The sequence below is a fragment of the Momordica charantia genome, assembly GCF_013281855.1.
Source record: "Momordica charantia cultivar OHB3-1 chromosome 5 unlocalized genomic scaffold, Mcharantia_2.0 BLBB01000005.1, whole genome shotgun sequence".
NCBI lineage: Eukaryota > Viridiplantae > Streptophyta > Magnoliopsida > Cucurbitales > Cucurbitaceae > Momordica > Momordica charantia.
This window is the reverse complement of record NW_028275163.1, coordinates 21,827,065-21,847,623: the sequence shown is the minus strand read 5'-3', so window position 1 is coordinate 21,847,623 and position 20,559 is coordinate 21,827,065. Positions and strand designations below refer to the sequence as shown.

The window sequence follows — 20,559 nt, the reverse complement described above, 5'->3', positions numbered from 1 at the left end:
TAGCAATTGAGATGATCATGAGAAATCTATAGAAGGAGGACGACCCAGGTAGTGATGGTTCTTTTTTTTTTTCTTTTTTGATAATAAACAAAGAGATTTCATTCAAAAAGAAGAGGAGCCCAAGAAAAGGCAAGAAATACAGCCTAGAGGCAGAGGTAGTGATGGTTCATTTGCCTCATTGTAAAATTGTATCCCTTCATCAAGATAACTGTTGCTATTCAAATTACTTTTTCTTTTTTTCCAAGAAAAAGAAACAAACATAAAAAGTTACCGCAGTAATCGAAAAACACAACTCTCTTATAAAGAATCTAATATTACATCAAATTCATTAAAAACATAAGGTTTGTTCTTTCTTCAGCAGAAACCTAAACCACTTGCAAAAACACATACATCATAGAAAGTACCAAGATTACTGACCTTTAGAAGCGCAAGTAAATGAGGGTCAGCATCCCATTGTGAAAAGCTACACTTTGATGAGGATATCAAGTAACTTGTTGCTTTACATGATAATAAACCATCAGTTTGACCGAGAAACAATGATTTGGTAGCACATGAAGGTGGAGAAGGATCTTGAATTGGCCCACATAAATTTATCAAATTCTGCAATTACACTTGTCAATAGGCACAAACTGAGAATTAACTTTCGAGAAGAAGTTACCAATCGTAAGCAAAAACAAACAAATGCAAGAAAACAAAACTGACCAGAATTGTTTTAAGTTGGGACTTCATACTGATAAGCACGTTCAAATGAACATTTGAAACTCTTCCAATGCTAGAAAGACCTCCCAATACAGACAAGACAGCACACTGCAAAAATGAGATCACAACTTTTTTCCCTTATACAGAAGGAAATCATAGCCATCTATAAACTTACTATTTATAGTCAATCAAATGGATAGAATCATACACAGTAGAACGGAAAAAAATAACCTCATATCGGGAAGCAACTTCATAAAAACTTAGGCGTTGAAGGATCTGAGTTGTGAGAGAAGCAATATCATGACGTGGCTTTTGCAATAACAAATTCAACAACTGACTGTAACCTTCACTAGCTCCAGATGGAACATTTTCATCTTCACGAGGCCACCAACCTAAAAAGCCTTCACATCCAAATGAATATTGGGTAGCTTGTTCAACAACTGCAAGAAGAAGCAAGGTCGAAGTGATAGAGTCTTGGACGCCACTACTAAGAAGATGCACAATTTGTTCCATTCCACCACCATTGACAAAATGAAAGCAACTCTCTCGAGCAGAGCACAAGAAAAGAGCCACACTCAACCCAAAAATGACACTGGTGTTCTGAAATAGGAAAGAAGATCATAAAATAAGGAATTAGACAAGCAAAGAGTGGAACATATATTATCAAAGAAAACAACTTAAACTAAATGTGTTAGGACACATTTGACGTCTCAAATACAAATAAAATATCTAAACAGACCTTCGATTGCCAAGGACAGCCAACAGCTGAAGAGCTCAAGTTAAAATTCAAATACTTGCTCAAACTATCCACCAACTGTTTTGAAGAAGCCAAATCAGCCTCAGATTCAAGGAAAGAGAACTCTGCAGATAAGTTAGCTGATACATCCATCGACTCTTGTATAGCTTTACACAACTTAAGAAGATCCTTATTGGCATTTTTGAAAATACCACACAAAGCTTCTGGATCCTTTGATCTCTCTCGAATATAAGAGACATAAGAGGAAGCAGATGAAATTACAATGACTAATATTTTATGAATTGCATCGCCTAAACTCAATTGTTCCAACATGTTGGCCATTAACTGTAAAAATTGCTTAACCTCAACCGGAATATCCAATACAGCATCAGGTTGTGACAACTTCATTGGAGAAGTCACAGGTTCCTCAGTCATCAAACTAGTTGAATGTAGTGCCAGAGGGAGATCCTCTAAGTTCTCTTCAGCAGAGGTAACAAGGTTATTTAATGAGCTATCATCCAAACCAATGTTGAACTGGCCAAGGTCCTCTGCTGTATTTCCATATATCACCAAGCTTAGGCTGCGGTAGCTGCCTCTTACAACTAAATGGTTACTTACAATTGTCTGTCAAACAAATAAATACTATTAAACCACAAAGAAGCCAACCAAAAGTAATAGTGGTACCAAGAAGTTAATCAACAACCAGAGAGAAAAGGTTTTTTCTAGTTATTTAAGAATATACCAGATGCTATCTCTTTTTATAAGAAAAATAGATTATCATAAGAATAGAGAATTTACATAGTCATAGGACTAGAGTCCATAAAAGAGGTGCAGACAAACAAACAACAGAGCACAATACGACATGCAATCATCTAGAGATACTTCAACAAATATGCAATATGTGTGAAATTACAAAAGGGAGGGAAGCTGAAAATCTCGCATACCAATGGAGTTACAAGAAACTTCTCCAATTGGTCAAAATTTGTGATGACTATTCTTTTTTTTGAAAGTGTACTAAGCTTGCATTGAGATAAAAATGAAAGAATACACGAGAGGCATACAATACAATTTGTGATGATTTCAGACTTTTTTTTTTTAGACTTTTGGAGTTCATATTGGTCGCAGCCAGTCATGAAAGGCTCCCCAATGTGCCACTTTCTGTAGTTCTTGATACTATTTAGCCTGAGAGAAATAAGAGGGTCTTTAGAGATGAGGAAAGGTATTGGGGGCTGGATAGGCTCAAGATTACGCTTTGGATCTCTGTTGCTAAAGCTTTCGATAATAATTTTTTTCTTCTTATTCTTTTGACCTCAAGCCCTTTTGTTGTAATAGTGTAGTTCGTTGATCCTTTATTTTTGTTTCTTATTTTATTGGCTCCTTTTTTTCCAAGCTTTCTTATCTTATTGCCCTGGTGTATTCTTTCGTTTCTCTCCATGAAAGATGTTCTTTAATTTTTTTTATTTATTAAAAGAATGGACATATAAGATAGAATTCTGGATAGGGGGAGCCACATTAAACAAGGGAAATGTGAGCGTTAGAAGCCCTTGAATACATATTTCAAATGCTTCTTTTAATCAAGAAACCAAACTTCCATTGAGAAAGAATACACAAGGGCAAGTAAATAAATACCAACAAAAAATGGCAGCCCATAAGGAGCCAAATAAGAGGTAATCTAACGAGACAAGAAAGAGCTCCAATCCAAAAGAATAAGACCTAACAAATCTTATTATCAAGGGTTATTAAGGACTAGTAAGTTAGGAGCTCCCCCCATTGGGCTCTTTCCCCATCATTTTGTGTTATGTTGGAAGAGTATAGAAACGGTGGACCACCTTTCGTTGCATTGTCCTTTTGCCACTCGAGCTTGGAGCTTTGTAGCGACTCTTATAGACATCTCTCTTAGTCGGCCTAGGAGAGTGGATGATTTTATAGTAGAAGGTTTTGGTGGTTCCACGCTAAAAGGGAAAACCTTTGGAATTGTGCAGCAAGGGCTCTTCTATGGCACCTTTGGAAAGAGAGGAATAGAATATTTTTTTATGGGAAGATGATTTCGTTAGATTCTTTTTTTGTGAATATTAAGCATACGGCTTCTTGGGCTTCTATCCACAAGAAGGTTTTTTGTAACTATGGTCTCTCTTTGATTTTACAAGATTGGAAAGTTGTGATTGTATAGATCTTAGGGAAGAGTCTTCTCGACCCTTTCCCTTTAAGCGGGGTCACCTTTTTCGGACTTCTTTTCCCTAATATATTCTCTTGGTTTCTTATCAAAAGAAAAAAAAAGGAAATGGGATAAAATAAGATTTGAGAGTAAACTTGGTTGTAGGACTCCCCTTAACATTTCCAAGGCTTTACTCATTGGCAAATTCTAAGAATCAATCAATTTTCAAATGTTGGTTGGATTTTACTTTTGGAAGCTAAACTTCAAAAAAGAGCTTATCCAAATAGGAAAAATTCTAAATCAGTCGTCAAACTACTCAACGTAGTCCTAAGAAATATATTTCTCTCAAACTTGACTCTTTTCTAGATCTTTGCACCAACTATATAAGTATTCATTTTCAGAAAGACAAACTAATTGGCAATTTTCTCTTTCCTACTGATTTTTTCTATCCATATACGATATTAAGTTCTCTTTTTTTGGATAAGAGACACTGGAAGTATATTAAGTTCTCTTCTGGTCCTGTTGTTTCTTTTAACTTTCTCACACTCACTCCTATCAAAAACTTTTTGACACTTCCTCCAATCTCCTCTAATCTCCATATCGCCATGCTTCCAACTTCACCATTGATTTGAATGGTAAATGGCAAGTAGCTTGATGAGCATTGTCTTACCTCAACCTTACTCAAAGGCCTCGTCCTTTTTAATAAGAAACAACATCATAGATGGTATGAAATTTGAGGTCTCATCATTGAGCCTTAAGACAGTGATTCTAATGTGTCTAAATAGGAGTCTTTTCATTTTTGAATTACCTCGAGTTCTAATTTTTCCTATTTATTTTACTCTTTACAAAACATTCGAAAGTTCTTATTATGGTATGAAATTGGATATCTCGTCATTGACCCTTGGTCAATAGTTCTTGGTCATAATAATACTCCTGTTCATTTGAAAAAAGGCTCATTCCTCTAGTCTTGTCTTCTCCCACAATGGTGGATTCTTGACAAGAAAGCCTCCCAGGCTTCCATCCATTTGTCTATCCATTGCCCTTTTGCTGATTTTTTCTTGGTGCAAGCTCTTCCAGAGTCCAAACTTCCAATTTGATCATCATTACTAACCATTATTGAACCTGCTTTCATTTAGATGAAATGAAATAATACAGAAGGGCGTACAAAAAACAGCCCAACAAAAGAGAATGCCCAAACCCAAAACTAAATATACAAAAGGGGTCCAATCTAAAAGACAAGGACCTAAATGATCGTTATTAAACAAGAAAAAAAAAACAAAACAAAACAAAACTTTAGTAACAAATGCCCAAGGAGATGCATCGCATCTAACAAAAGACCCGAGCTCCTCCCAAAATTTCTGAAGCCGGTCAAAAACTCCGATATTCCTCTCAAATCATAGCTCCAAAAAAAACAGCAAAGAAAGCACAACACCAAATAAGATGCCACAAGAACATATTGTTTGAGATGGTTTCCCAGTCTAATTGATTAGGCAAGCTAGTGTCCTTTCCACTTTTTGTACATTTTAACGGGCAGGATAAAAGAATTTTCAATGATACAGCACTGAGTGCCAAATATTCAGAACTTGGTTGAGACTTGAAATTAAACTTGGTTGAGACTTGAGATTAGTGATTCACTTAGGATATCTAAATCTAATGGTTTTTCTAAACTGCTATTTTTCTATTAAATGTTACTCGGGGCAAAACTTTATAACTTTGTACAGTTTTTGTCTTTTGTATAGTCTGTTTGCCTCCTCTTCTTCGGCTCTCGAATTATTGATGTTTCATTCTATTTCTCCATAAAAATTATAAAAATAAACAATCCTAATCCAGGACAGCACTTTAAATCAAGCCAGATTTACATCAAAGTTCTCCAAGTAACATTCACACAGAGGCTATGTACGTTGCTTTAAAAAAATGAATTACATTTAAAAAGAGAGATAAAAAAAGGTCAATTAAATAATTCAACGTAACTGCGTTGGCACTCAGAAAATCAGTAATACATCAGTAATAACATGATAAGTTTTCATCTTTATACAATAAATTACCTCAACTTCCAGAACGTTCGATGATGAATGAGAATATAGAAAAGGCTGACAGAGGCGTCTGAATCTTGTCTCTCCCTCGCATTGAACAAACACTTCTACGGCAAATGAAGGAGGCAAAGTGGCACTGAAAAGTAAAAATTGAAAGCGCCTTAAAAACATACGTAACACAAACTTGACCCCAGACCTCGCTTACCAAAAAGCGAAACCTAGGGGAAAGATAAGAAGGGCATTTTCAACCCGACACTAACAAGGAAATAATCACATTTCAACAATTCACTAATACCAAAATGTTAGTTCGATTTTTTAAAAAAAAAAAAATGTTACTTTGATAAGCAAACCTTCAACTTAAAATCAAGAACCAAACATTCATAAGTACAACTCGTAAAAATCAAACGCTCAGGAGCAAATAACAACTGATTCAAATTGCAAGACACACATACCCAGCTAGTGCTACTGCTTGAGAGGTAGACGAAGCATTCTGTTCAATAAACTCACACGCGGTGATAACAACTGGTTCAGCAAACAATACCTGGAGATAGCGACGAGGCCAATGACTTACTTAGTTCAATGATAAAGCAAACCCAAATGCGAGATAAACAGAACTCTCATCAAGTAAAGAATGTCAGCCGCAGAGATGACCATATTCGGACTATCAAACAAGAACGTGGACCAAATTTGGTAGTAGCGGGGCAATGGAGAAAAGGTGAAAGAGAAGATACTTGCCTCGTCAACGTATTCGTCGAGGTGGGGGTGAGCGAAGGTCTGGGCAAAGAGGACGTAGGGCTCCGGCCGACCCATCTGAAGAAGATGAAGAAGCAATCAGAGGACCATGGAAGGGGAGCGTCGGAGGAGTGATTCTACGACCTAGGGTTCCGGCGGTGGGAACGGCAGAGGGGGCGAAATTTGGTAGTTAGAAGGGTTTTTCAGGTTGTCCCACCGACCTGAGAGACTAGTTGGGGTTTAGCGAGTTGGATCTGAGTCGATCGTCTGAGTTGCCAACTCGCTCTTCCGAACCCAGTCCGGCCTGACCACTCTTCTTGGGTTTTTTTCGCAAGTACAAGATTGTTTAAAACAAAAACAATAAAACTTAAATGATCCTTGATTTCAAATTAATTTCAAGTTTTTTTTAAGAACAAATTAGTTTCAAATTTAAGACATAGGAATTGTAAATTGTAGTAGGCGACTAATATTAATAGATGTATTAGTAATAGAGGTTTATAATCGCAACATAAATAATAGATATTGATACCACCTCTAATCAAAGAGGTATTGAGTTCGAATCTCTTACCCCCAATTATTATTTTTTTAAAATGTTTATAATCATTCATAGATGTATGGAATTAATATATGTTATTAGACGTTTTTTTAAATTGTGTCATATTTATAGTAGATCGTATGGATGTAGAAAAAGCTTCGGATTTGAATGAATTGGAAACATCTCGAGTATAGTTCAAATGGTTAAGGCACCTATTTCTGATTTCTGATCAAAAGGTTATGAGTTCGAATCTTCACTTCCACGTGTTGTACTAAAATAAATAAATCCTAGCTGCAAAAGATATCATTTTGGATATATTACTTTTCGAATGACGATTTTGTGAAGAACTATATTTTTAAACATACATTAGGTAAATTTTCTCTAAAAATAATGTTTTAATAGACTAGAACGGAGGGACTTACTCCTTAAGACCATTAAATATTTGACAACTCTAATTATTAAATAATGTTGTTTCTCCTGAATTTTAAGGAGCTTCAAAATTTTCATAGTAAATCAGACGATTGAAAATTATACAATTTCATCGTCTGCGTAAAAAAAAAGACTTTTTTTTCTAATACACTTTAGTTGAAAAATGAGGTTTAAATAAATTTTCAAGAACTTGTGAAATCTTAATCCGAGTATGATTTCACTTTCAAAGTAACAAGCATAGATTTTTGGCATGAATTTAATGTTTATAAGAATGTAAAATATCACTTGAATGCTAAATCGAAGATCATCCAAAGGTAGCACCCAAAAAGGAAAGAAAAAGTAGGTTGTTTTTGTTCTCCCAAAAAGAAAATCATTCCCCTAGATCAAACCTTTATAACTTTGGCCAGACACTTTTTCTCGTTAGTCGAACTTTCTACCAAAAAATGATGCAAAATGATTGAAGCCTACAATGGGTCAAAATACATTTTGTTATTTGTATTCAATAAGTATTGCATAAAGATTTTTCTTGATCAAGTTCTCGTGAACCAAACAATGAAATGAAAGATACATTCAGTTCCATGGATTATTAATCTCCGATCAACAGATCAAAGAAATATAATGATGTTTCAAATACAATAAGGTCAAAAATTGCATGTAATTAAGTTGGCAAAATGTAATCACTGAGAAACAATAACGTTTGCAGACTATTCCCAACCAACAAAATGAATAGCTCTATTGATTAGGGATCATTATATACCATATTCAGTTAAGGGTACCCTACACAAAGAACAGATCAACCCTTTTGTTCTATTCTATTTGTAAGTAGTTGATGCTGAAAGAAGCAAACTTGAATTAATGATGAACTTGACTGTGTAATAACTCAACTGCAGCTGCCACAACTCCCTTTCCTTCTGTAGAAATGTCAAAGCCTGGCTCCTCAATCTTCCTATTCAGAAGCTTGTCGAGTTCGCCACGCAATTTCTGGGAAAGAAAAGAGAAGAGATGAAACTCAATGGAACCCATAAACATAAGTATCTGCAACTTAACTTTTCTAGTATAGACCCAACGATCCTCCGTAGACATCTAGACTCTCGCCCTCGCGTACCTGCCTGTAATGGCAACTTCATCCTAGCTATCTAAACTTGACAATACACAGTCAAAAATCTTGTCGACAAACAAACAAGTGGGGGACTGATAGGCCGCCTGTTTAAATGTGTACAAGAGGAAAAGGGAGAGTAAAGAGTAAAGTTAGTGTGGGAAGGTGAAGGGAATTCTGTTTTGTAAGTGGGTCCATTAGTTGGCTAGTAGTTATGGCTGGGCGCTGGGGAGGGAATGTAGTTAAATACCCTGGGTAGGAGGGGTGAGGTCTATCTTTTGGCATTTTATGTAAAGGCGGGTTTAGGTGAAGCAGGAGCTCTTGAAATTTTACCTTCTCTCTTCCAGTAAATAATATAGAGGTTCTATCAGAAACATAATAGAAGTCTCTTTGAAAAAAATGAAAATTCCTCCACTAGTCCTAGCCTAGATAATCAAACTCAACAATTCTTGCTTGGATGCTCACTTGTAACAGTAAATGTAAATGTAACCTCGATTAGACTCGACAATCTGCAACACACCTACAATACTTTTTCTGTCTCTCTTTGTAAGGTACCTCCTTACTATTTAGCCTTCAGAAATTCAAGAACAAGACCATAGGCATTACACTTTCAAACCACCAATTCGAGAGGGTAGGGAAACTCTCCTACCTATCCTCACTGCTACTAGGCACTGATTACAAAAAGCATATCCCTCACTAACTTGCCTCCCCTACTTTATTCTCCTCCCACCCTACTTTTCTCTCTCTCCATTGGCCATTATGGCTCCTCACTCTCCACTATTCTATTTCCCTTTCTACCCCTCCTGCTATAGGTATTCACAATAGGAGGCCTAACACTCTTCCCCCTATCTTTGCACAACATAAGTGTCCTGGAGGAGGAAAGATTCCACTTGAAGTGCCGAACAAGTGGAAAATACATTAGACATTTTCAAGAATTACCTTTATTAAATCTAAAACGCTCTTTGATGCAGAAAAATGAAGGTAGCCACCGAGCATTTCAATGCCATCTCCACTTCTGCTAGGTACAAGATTACCACCGAACAACAATAAGGCATAATCTGATATATTGGTAGAGTCTCTAATGAATATACTGGTTGTTTTGACCTTCTCACTGTAAACCATGTAAGGTAGGGGCAAGAGATGAACCCCTGCATTAACAGATCCGGGATGAATATCCACTTTCCCAACTTCCTTAGTGTAGAAGGCTGTCCTCTTTCCTCTTCGTTTACATTGCACGACATTTGGATATAATCCAGCACAGAGCACTGCACAGACCATCTCCAAATCGTGGCTGTATTGGTTGTATGTCTGTAAAATAAGTGTCATTTCTGTTAACCTAGAAAAGCCTGATGTTCCTTTAAAGAAATAAAAGACTTGACTTCTATTCAAACTTCTATTCCAAAAAGGGAATTTACATAAGGGAGACAAAGATTGAAACCCACAGCAAAAGACAAGAGATGGGGAAAATGAAAGGCAGGATTCCAGCATGTCAAATTTAAGAATTAATGAGAAAAATCAAGTACTCTTTCACAAAAACAATGGAAAATTATCAAAGTTCAAATCAAAGACAACACCAAACAAAATTGAGAATAAACAACCACCTCTCAAGGACGTAAAGATCAAATTCCAAAAACAAACTTCACTGAGATTAAAACAAGGGTATAATGGTGAAAAAGAGAACTTTTACTCCAAGTGATAACTGTGAAGATAGAACCCAAAGTTAATATTGGAAATGCTTCCCTTTTTTACAATTGGAAATGCTTTATGTAACCCTCTTTTGAGTCTTTGTTATCTCTTTTGCAATTTCATATTATCAATGAAATTGTTTCTTCCACAAAAAAAAAAGAGATTAAAACAAGGGTTGGATACAAGATAGAACCCAAGGTTAATATGCCTCTTATTCAGTTGCAGAATTGTATAGAAAATCGTGGAAGAAGCTTCTTCTGTGAGTTTTAGAAGGTTACTCGAGTCTCGAGATTGATTCTTCAGCAATAATCGTTGGGTGTCCTCTTCAGTTTTTGGCTTTCTACAGAGTTTCCTAATTGATCTTTTGATATTTTCTTCTGGGCATTGGGCATTTGCTTGGTGTTGAAGCTTGATGATAGTGGGTTTTGCAGATATGGTCCTTCGGCTTTCCAAGATTTCCGCATGCGATTCTGTCTTTCATTGTTTAGTTCGCCTTTTGGTTGTAATATTTGGAGAACTTGACTTTATTTGTTTGGTTGTTTGGTTTTCATTTCACTCTTTTGGAGGCTTGTATCCTTAAATATTTTTCTATCTTTACATTTACTAATGAAAAAAGTTTGTTTCTAGTTAAAAAAAAAAAAAAAAAAAAAAGAGTAATTGGCATGCTGCACATAGTTGCTTTAGAAAGTACCCAAATTTCCCTCCCAAAATAAGTTCGACAGAAAGCTTACACTTGGACCCCTAGACTTGTTCACAAAGCCAATATCAGATAGAAGATCCAGAAACTGCATTCTCATGTCATCCATCATCTGCAAGGTTACTGGAGATAAAAAGTTATCCCAACAGAACGATCTGTCACCTCCATTTCTTTTTGCATCCTTCCATCCTTCAAAGGCTTTAAGAAGAGCAACATGGTCACTGCGATTGGTAGTTTATAATTAAAAACTTAGCAATAGAAACAAAAGAATCTGACATAAAAATAACAATAGAAAAGTTGAAGATCCTCCACAGTGGTAGAAAGTTTATAGAAGAAGTTCTTTTTAATCACAGCCAGACATTAACCTGCAAGAATCACCGGCAAATGATTTCTTTGCATCATTTGCTTCCTCTTTCCTATTTATGGGCAAGATAAATGGATCACGGTGAGCCAGAGCAGCAGCAATGGTCAAGGCGGGATTGAGGCATTGAAATATAGAACCCATGAGAAGCATTTTCCCTATATTTGGGTCCAGAGGTAGAGTGCAAAGATGACGGCCTGCATTATGGATCGGAAGAATATTGATCACAATTCAATATTTAAAAAGAAGAAAGAGAAAATTCATCATTATATACCCAGTGGTGTAAGCTCCTCCATATCATCTAAAGCACCAATTGTTTTGAGAAGTTCAATGGCATTCTGGACTGCAAGAGGATCTGGTGGTTGTAATGCCTGTGCCAAAAATGATCCAACAGTACCTAGCTGCAAACTTTTGATATGCAGACAAAGCTCTTGTAAAGGAGTTCTCAGAATTTCAGGCAACTGATACTGAAGCATTGCATCATGGATAATTTTTGGATAGAGTCTATAACAAACACCAGGTTGCACACGACCAGCACGACCTCGCCTCTGAAATTTTTGCAATCAACTCATGTGAAAAGAAATTTGTAAACCAAACAATGTAATCGCATTAAATTTGGAAGTCACAAATTTGTATTTGTAGTACTCTTCTTTTATTTGTTACTTAAAAGTAAGGATATACTTGTAAGAGAGGTTTTCTTTAACAAGGTATTTGCCACTCTTTTGGGGTGCTTCTTCTTTTCCTTTTAAGCTTGCTCTCTTTGGCTACCTTGTTATTTTTATTTTTTTTTTTTAACAAGATACGAACTTTTCATTGATTAATGAAAAAGATCAAAATTGTTCAAAGATACAAACTCCGAATGGAGTGAAAAAAATAAAAAACAATAACAGTAGAGACGACAAAAGTTAAAAGACACCACTAGGGGAAGATATAAAAACCCCCCAATTCATACGTAACATACTAGGGGAGTAAGAGGAGAATATGTCGGAAAGAGAACACCATTGAGAAGCTTTGAACTTTGCAATTGAGAAACAATCTAGAGATGAGCGACTTTTGCCTTCCAAGGTTCTCTGATTTCTCTCGAACCACAATTCCGAGATGAGAGCTTTAAAACCCTTCATCCAAAGGAGATTGGCTTTTGAATTGATTCTGAATTGATTTGCAAACCATAAAGGATCTGAAGAATATTATGGGAAACATCCAAGTCCCAAACGCACGAAATGTTAAACAATGAGAAGAAAGACCACCAACACTCTGCCGCATAGGAGCTAAGTAAAGAAAACATGCCCTTGTGTCTCCCCATACGCTTTGGCAACCTTGTTATTGGCAGGCATTCTTTCTACTTTCCTTATTTTGAAGGAACTTTGCTTTCTGTCCCCAAAGATAAGCTTTGCAAATTTCTATTTATCATTACAAGAAAGTGAATACCTGGCGTGCTGAAATAACAGAACTTGTTAAGTTCTTCATGGTTCTATGGGAGCATTGAGAGAAATAACAAAACTTTTAGGGAGATTGAGAGATCTTGAGAAGAAGTGTGGAATATTATTCATTTTAACACCTCTTAATGGGCTTCTATTTCTAAGGATTTTTATAATTATCAATTAGGTGTAATTTTTTTGGATTTGAGGCCCTTCCTTTAGGTACAGGCTCTTTTGGTTGGGCTTTCTTTTTTTGTGTATGTGTGTGCGTCTCCATGAAAGCTCAATCTCCTATAAAAATTATTAAAAATAAATAAAATAAAACAAACCTGATGTGCTGAAGCCTTGGAAACCCATGATGGTAACAGACAAGCAAGCTTGTTCAGAGCATCATAACTTGTTTCCTTTGCTTTTCCACAATCTATGACATAGACAACATCATCTATGGTGATACTACTCTCAGCAATATTAGTTGCCAGCACAATTTTTCTACAATAATAGACAAATGTAGATTAGAAGTTGAGGGAAATGTAGCAGCAAATGAAAGATTAATTCTTACGAATGTATTAGAGAGAGAGGGGGGAAGGAACCTATAAATTTCACAAGCAAAGGGTCAAACTTACCTTTTGGTGGGGGGAGGACTATCAAATATTTCACGCTGATTAATGGTTGGCATGGAACCATGTACTGGAAGAACTAAGAACTTTCCAGGATCTCCAAGATAATTGTTTGCTTTAACTTTCTCAAGCAGTTTAGAAATGTCATCCCAACCAGTAAGGAATACAAGAATAGCACCATGACCCTCATGGCGACAAATATACTCAATAGTTGACTCCACCTGCAGATAAACAGTATACCTGGTTAGATGCAAATAAAATAAACACTTAGAAGTACCATGACCTTTTATAAATTAATTAATTGTACAAAGTTAGATTGAATTTCTTAATATTCGTTTAGAAAATCACTTCACACTAAATATAAAATTCATTATTTATAGTAGGGCTTCAAAACCATAAGAAAATGGGCCTAAATTTTAAGTATTAAATGTCCAAATTGATGAAAAAGCTCAACAGAGAATCCAAAATGGTTCGAGAAGCCCATCCCAACCCTCTCCTTATGCAGTTAGCCAACGTAAGTTTTACAAAATATCCCAAATGGCAAATACTTCATCAAAAAAAAAAAAAAAACTCAAATATTTTATCCTTCATTTATCCCTTTTGTTTTGTATTTTGAACTTTTTCCACAGCTGAAAGAAGATTTCAGTGGGAGAAAAAAGAAAATTCTATTTCGGCCACCATTAAGTCAGGTTGTTCCCTACTAATATTGGAAAGTTAACATTTTTATGGTAGAAATAAAGTGAATTATACTTCAATTTCAATTTTCATCTCACGATTCTCATTAATGAAATTGCTTTTTTAAGTAAAAGGTAAAATAAATCAATTTAATTTTTTTAAAATAAATACTGATTCATCCTCTGTGGCTCGATATACCATTCAAGGACATACCAGAGTCAAATCAAGTTGTGCTCCAGACCAGGCTTCAAGTGATTTTCTCGTAGATGTACTATAATTTTTGTACTCAGTATCAATATCAACATCCTACAAAACAATAATACTGCAGTAAGTATTACTAGAAATCATAAATTGATTACACGTAACTCTAATCCGGAGTCCGGACATAATGTGACAATCTGACAACAGACGTAGGGATGAATAATGCCTCAAATAATTCTGATAATGGATCCTTCTTAGATTCCTGCTGTCTCCTTCTTCTCCTTGAATTTCCTTCAAAATTTTCAGACTCTGACTTGATATTATAACGAGTTTTCTCCAGCACATCCTCAAGAAAGAACTCTGTCACAGGAAATGTTTTTCCCTGATATTTCATAATAACAATTCACATTATAATTATTACATACTAAAAATGCGTACAGGGAAATTAAGATGTTGCACATACTGGTATGTGTAGGGTTGGGGCATTCGCAAAGTATTTGGAGAACAAGTCTGCATTGATGGTGGCACTCATTAAAATAAGACGTAAATCTGGCCGCTGAGTAAGAAGGTTCCGCAGAATTATTAATAAAAAGTCCTCATTCATGCCTCTTTCATGTATTTCATCCACAAGCAAATGGCTAACACCAGTCAATTGTGGGTCCTGAACCTGAATTCAAGACAAGGAGCCCCTGAGTTATGTACTAATCACAGCGGAGCAGAATAAAAAACCATGACCTTACCAAGGTAAAACAAGCACAAGATTCAGACAAGCATTAAAACATAATAGCAGAAATTTTGAGCCTATGAAGGGGCTGTGAAAGTTGAGGATGTGTTCAGATGGAACATTTAATTTCCACCAACATAAACAGCCAAGTGTTAGTTTGCAATTGCAGACTCAGTTAACACTGCAAGTTACAATTCATAAGGCATTGACCTGAGATTCATTTTTAACAAGCTAGTTTTACCAAACACCCTTCTAGTCCAATTAAAAAAAAAATGCATGGCATAGATGAGATTATTGGGAAAAAGGACATACATGGGTTACAAAAAAACATATCGGAAACACATGAAAAGCTTATATACCAACTGCCGGAGTAGAACTCCAGTAGTGCAAAATAGTAGTCGTGTCTGGGCTGATTGTTTCGCTTCCAGTCGTATCTGATATCCAACTGTTTCACCAAGATTTTCTCCCCTTTCAGCGGATATACGAGCAGCAACTGAAATAGCAGATATACGCCGAGGTTGGGTGCATATTATCCTACAGTCAGCACCACGAAGTTTTGATATCTCCTCTTCTAAAATAAATTGAGGGAGCTGTGTGGTTTTACCACAACCTGTCTCTCCTGAAACAACCAATACCTGACATTCAAGACAAAAATTGTGGATAGTATTAACTAGAGAAATAAAGCCATGAATGTCCCTCGAGTCAAACGTTCAAGGAAATTGACACTTCATTGAAATAAACACTTCTTAGAAAATAGAGACTCAGTCAATCAATAAATTAAACTGACAGGAAAAGAGGGAGAATACTAAAAGAAAACTACGAAGGTTGATAGCCTTCTGAGAGGGCTAGCTATCTCTCTCCAATAGTTCTATACCCAAATCTTCCTTCCCTCTCCAACAGTCCAACTATCAAACATGCTAAATACTAGTTAAGAGAGTTCCAAGCTTGTTAATGGCATCCACACTCTTTCTCAGGTAGTCTAAACCTAAATCTTCCCCGTCGGTCATGTTAAACCACCAATGAACCATATAATAAATAGTTAAAATAATACTATATAGTAGTCCAAACCTAAACATTCACCATTGATCAATGTTAAACAACCAATGAACTAAATAGTACATGTTCAGCATAGAAAAGTCTGCCACATGAAGCTTTGTTTCTTCCATTTATCCTTTTTGGTAAATCGGGTGGAAGAGAATAGAAATTGTTCAAATTCCAATATGAATGTTAGATTTCAAAGTGATTGCATTTGCACCTGGTTTTCTGTCATTGCTTTTAAAAATTCAGACTTTACTTTGAAGGCAGGAAGCTTTTCTCTAAATGCCAGCATTGCTTTCAAGCCATCACTTCCCTGCAATGCATAATAGGTAACACGATATTTACATGTATAGAGAGAGAGAATATCATTGCAAAAGAATAGCAAATTTACTTTCATCTGTTCTTGTTTCTGCTGAAGTTCAGCACTAAATTTATCCTTTGCAGTATCAGTCCCCAACTTGTAGGCAGGTTTTGTGCTATTTACAGAAGTTGGTAACTGTTTGCTTGCTCCAACTGATGCAGTGGAAGAAACATTATGGTCTCTTCCCTGACCATGTGAGTTATCCAAAAGATTTCCAACTCTCCTCTCCATTTCTGTAGTCATACGAATCTGCAGATAAATTAAACATGTTATACTCTTTCTAAACAGATTGGGTAACCAAAGAAGTCATTACAACTCATTTAAAAAACAAAAAATGAACCTCCTTCTGCGTGGACCCATGGCGTTCATCAAGATCAGCCCGGTAATCTGGCAACGGAACTTTACTAACCACAAGGGTCTTCCCCGTATTATATGCATGGCTTTCTTTCCACAAGCACAAAATCAGTCAAATAAAGTGAGATCCCATCCTAGGTATCATATATATATTACTTTGTACCCTACAAAGTACAAAAACTGGCATGCTGGCAACACATAAAATGATTCTAACGCTTCAGAAGAAAAACAAGCCCGAGCTTGTTCTTGTGCTTCTAGTAATAAGTATAATATTTGTTATTTGTTAAATATGGCAGTAGAAACATACAAGTAAAGACCCTGCTGATGAGCCATATCAGAAAGGATTTCTTGGTCACTTCGACTGAAATTACGCTTAATTATCATCTCTTGTTCCCCTCCTCTTTTCATCTGGTCCATCTTAGTCCACCATTCATTTTCATTAAGAACCTCCATCTGCAAATATGAATTGTTTTCAAGGGAAAAATATATTATGATTCAGGATTATACAACAAAAGATTGGGCGTCAAAACAATAATATAATATTTCAAACATTGTTCAATCCAAACAATTAAAATATTAGACGTTAAATAAGGTATTGTTGTGTATGATAAATTATATCCTTTGACTCCTTTCCCATTCTAAGATCCTCCCCTAGTCCCTTCTCATTCTCATCCTCTTAAAATAAGTATGCTCAAGACATCAACCACCGCAACCAAAAAATAAATGGATAAGGGTCCCTTCTCTAGTAATAACAACATTAAGGATGACGACTTAAAAAATTATCCTTGTTTCACATGACTTGAAATTTTATTTGCATTGTTTATGCGTGTAATGGACTTAAACCTAAGGATTTCTAGACACCAGGAAGAATTAGAAGTGCAGAAGTACATAATGGAAAAGACATGGTACAATAGAGTTCTATGGAGTAACAAGAGTTTTTTATATCGCAAGTATCTACCCCACTTACATGCATGGCATAACTCGCTTAATCGCACGAGACAATCGTCTAAACCTACAATATTTGATTGTTACAAAACTTGTAGGATTTAGATATTTTAGGTGGGTGACTACCATGAAGTTTAAAGGTAGGTATGTTCTTTTTTTCAACAATGAAACAAACTTTCCATTGATATATTAAAATTTAAAAGGAAGAAAATGTTCAAGGATAAATCACATAGAGAGCGAAAAGAGAAACAAACCAAAGAGAACAAAAAACCAAAAAATTACAAGAAAATAAGCCAATAAAGAACAAAGCTTTGAGAATCATAAACCAACTATACAGCTAGGGGGAAACCAAAAAACTACAAAGCCGAATCTTGAAACACCATAGGACTCCAAGACCCACTTGGGAGTAATCTTTAAGTCACCGAATCCACTTCTTGATATGACAAAGATATATATGGATCTTTCTTCTCGAAAGCCGACTAACTCTTATTTAGAAAGGTGATATAGCCATCCAAATAGGAAGTAGACACGCCAGAAATTATCTTGATAGATGAAACAATTTTGTCCTTCAAAACGTCCAAAGGAGAATCCATAGCCCGGAACGAAAACTGGGACGAAGACTAATTGAGAAGTTCTAGATGCCAGCTTGAAGGAGGGAGACCAAAACCTATTGAGTTATAAATAGCCAACGAAAACCTTCGGGCAACTAGAAACCTTTCCACTTCTCAAAAACTAAATGATTCCTAGGCTTTAACCATCCTTGAAAGACCAGCATAGCATTTCTTTCTTTTTTTTTTAACCCAAAGATCCGTTCAAATATTTGACACCGTCAGCCAAACCTAATGCAACAGTTAACCCAGTAAATTCAGATGAACAGCTATCTAATTCATCCTCCTTTCCCTCCCACGACCCACGAACAGATCATCACTATCGTCGGCCACCATCTAAAATTTTCGAGAAAACTAATAAAGATTAAAGAGTACCTCAGCAGCCTTTTGTCTCAGACGCTCGGCCCGCCAGACTGGGTCCCACCAACGTTGCTCGCCTCTACCACCGCCGCCTCTGCCACCGCCACCGCCTCCGCCTCCGCCACGTCGGGCGCCACCGCGTCCTCCTCCCGAAGAGCCGCCTCGACGGCCGCCTTGATAGTTGGGCCGATGAGACATTGCGAACGTTGAAATGAATGGCCGAAGTACAGAGAGTCGAGGCGCGAGAAATGGGTCCTTGCTAAGTAGAGAGTGGCTAGAAGCGGCGAAGATTCGGAGGGACATCAATTTATAAATCGAGTAAAATCGCACTGCGGCGATCGTTGTACGTGGCGCTGCCAGCGGTTGGCGGTTCGAAACATCGCCCTTCTACTTCATAAATAAGTGAACTCGATTATTTTTTATTCCTTTTAGTTTATAAATTCTCAAAATATTCTAGCAGTTGTTATACTTTTAGATTCGAGAGAGAATAATCTTGATAGTAATTGGCATATCTCTTCAATTAAAATTCTGTGAGTTCGAATCTATTCTCTGTATTTAAAAAAAGTTCTTGTACTTCAAAAAAAAATTTACCAACTTAAATATAACTATTTAGGATGGTACTTATCTCCGACAAAAAAATCGTAGATTCGAATCATAAAATTTTGTAAGTGTAAACTAAAATAATCACCTTTAAACGAACGTTATCAAAACATGTATGCTAAAGGTACGTAAGATAAATTAAAAATAACAGTGGAAGGAAATAAATATTTTGAACGTACATTAACGAAATCTGAAAAAGGTATATATACTAAATTAGTATTTAGGATTTATATACTTAGAACTAGTGGCAATATTAAGTGTGACGTGGAATTCCAACTTTTGTATACTTTCATTTGTTTAATGTTATAAATCAAAGAGGATATATCAATTTTACAATCATCATAAGAAGATGCACATTCATAATTCTTTTTTTATAATACCAAAGCGAGCATAGTTCCGTGGTAATTACTATATACCTCCAATTTGTGAGTTCGAATCCCCTCCCCAACACGTGTTGAATTTAAACAAAAAAATTACATTTTTGTCATTGGATCATTACTTAAAATTGAATGTCCATCACTCATTTAAACGACATGATGTTATAAATATATCACGATACAAATGATCAACTAGACAAAATAAGGTCAAACTGAGCGTCAAATTGAACATAGCTCAAATGGTCAAGACACTTATCACATTTTTCATCAACGGTAGATAGGTAAATTATATTTTCATTGTTAATATTACTACATTTTTTAATTAATCCAATATTGTATTTGCAATAATTAAGTCAACTGTGAATATCAACTAAAATGGTAGCAAACGAAAACCATAAATAAAAAGTGGTGAGTCATCTGCAACCCAAGTGTTGAGTCATCGATCTCCAATCCGACAGTCACTCACATTTAGATTTGAGCCGTGAGTCTCCACACAACAATTTCCTATCATTGAGTCACTGTTTTATGCTTTTGTATTAATACGGGGAGGTATCATTGGATTAAAATTATAAATTATAAATTTAATTTGAAATTTAAATGGTTGATAATTAAATTAATTTATTTTAAGATTTTGTTTTTAAATAGGTTGTTATATTTTATTTAAAAACAAAAGTTTAAAAATATTTTTTTTTTATTGTTTCAAGATACTAGTTAAATTTAGTTTGAATTTTGCTTTTAAAAAATATTAAGAAAATATTTGGAGTGTCCTATAGGCTATAAGTAAAGAGATTTCATATGGGGCCAAAATGCAAATATACGACTTGTGGATTTGAAAAAAAAAATCAATAACGAAGAGACGACATGTTAACTGACACCTCATGCATCATCTCGAGGATCGAAGAGAGGTAAAATGCTGATAAATAGTTTGAAAAGTGATATATTTTTAGAATAAGTTTAATAATATAAGTAATATTAAAAAAAATAGAAGATAAATCCTCCATATTTGGGGAGGTAAAGTTATGTATTTGGTGATTAAGTTGTTCTGCAAACTCGACAATGTTCGTCGATTGTGAAGCGAGGTTATATTACTTAATTTATTTGATATTGTATGGTTGTATGAAT

At 35.6% G+C, this 20,559-nt stretch overlaps 2 protein-coding genes across 6 annotated transcripts in view; both read right to left on the bottom strand.

Moving 5' to 3' along the window:
- EMB2016 (mRNA methyltransferase EMB2016) overlaps positions 1-6,643 on the bottom strand; it is a 32,816-nt gene extending 26,173 nt beyond the window's left edge. Inside the window, exons 1-7 of one of the 2 annotated variants that reach the window (XM_088123654.1) lie at positions 6,359-6,643; positions 6,076-6,164; positions 5,636-5,759; positions 1,439-2,059; positions 931-1,299; positions 703-807; positions 418-600 (exon numbers count right to left, since the gene is read on the bottom strand). In XM_088123654.1, coding sequence (XP_087979780.1) covers positions 418-600; positions 703-807; positions 931-1,299; positions 1,439-2,059; positions 5,636-5,759; positions 6,076-6,164; positions 6,359-6,433 — 1,566 coding nt within the window. In that variant the 5' untranslated portion in view covers positions 6,434-6,643. The remainder of the gene's footprint in view (positions 1-417; positions 601-702; positions 808-930; positions 1,300-1,438; positions 2,060-5,635; positions 5,760-6,075; positions 6,165-6,358) is intronic. The other variant, XM_022295740.2, reaches the window with a different exon arrangement.
- A 1,229-nt stretch (positions 6,644-7,872) lies between these two features.
- Positions 7,873-18,832, bottom strand: LOC111019334 (RNA helicase family protein). Of its 4 annotated transcripts, XM_022295689.2 has the most exons (16): positions 18,476-18,825; positions 16,855-17,000; positions 16,534-16,633; positions 16,224-16,442; positions 16,050-16,145; positions 15,154-15,429; positions 14,534-14,737; positions 14,297-14,452; positions 14,083-14,175; positions 13,201-13,415; positions 12,907-13,066; positions 11,434-11,707; positions 11,164-11,356; positions 10,833-11,019; positions 9,355-9,723; positions 7,873-8,300 (listed from the first exon to the last, which is right to left on the bottom strand). In XM_022295689.2, the coding sequence occupies exons 1-16, from the start codon at positions 18,761-18,763 to the stop codon at positions 8,172-8,174; spliced, it is 3,105 nt and encodes a 1,034-aa protein (XP_022151381.1). In that variant the 5' UTR covers positions 18,764-18,825; the 3' UTR covers positions 7,873-8,171. The 4 variants fall into 4 exon arrangements, with proteins under 4 accessions (XP_022151381.1, XP_022151380.1, XP_022151383.1 ...); XM_022295688.2 differs by having other exon boundaries at positions 16,050-16,442; positions 18,476-18,827; XM_022295691.2 differs by lacking the exon at positions 18,476-18,825 and having other exon boundaries at positions 16,534-16,637; positions 16,855-16,995.
- Positions 18,833-20,559: the final 1,727 nt, after the last annotated feature.

Excerpts from the sequence above, each read along its gene's own strand:
- LOC111019334 (XM_022295688.2), bottom strand. The coding sequence starts at position 18,763 with ATGTCCCTCCGAATCTTCGCCGCTTCTAGCCACTCTCTACTTAGCAAG. Across the intron at positions 16,443-16,533 it reads ATGGGTCCACGCAGAAGGAG|ATTCGTATGACTACAGAAAT; the intron begins GTTCATTTTTTG and ends ATTTATCTGCAG. Across the intron at positions 9,724-10,832 it reads ACAAGTCTAGGGGTCCAAGT|ACATACAACCAATACAGCCA; the intron begins GTAAGCTTTCTG and ends CTTATTTTACAG.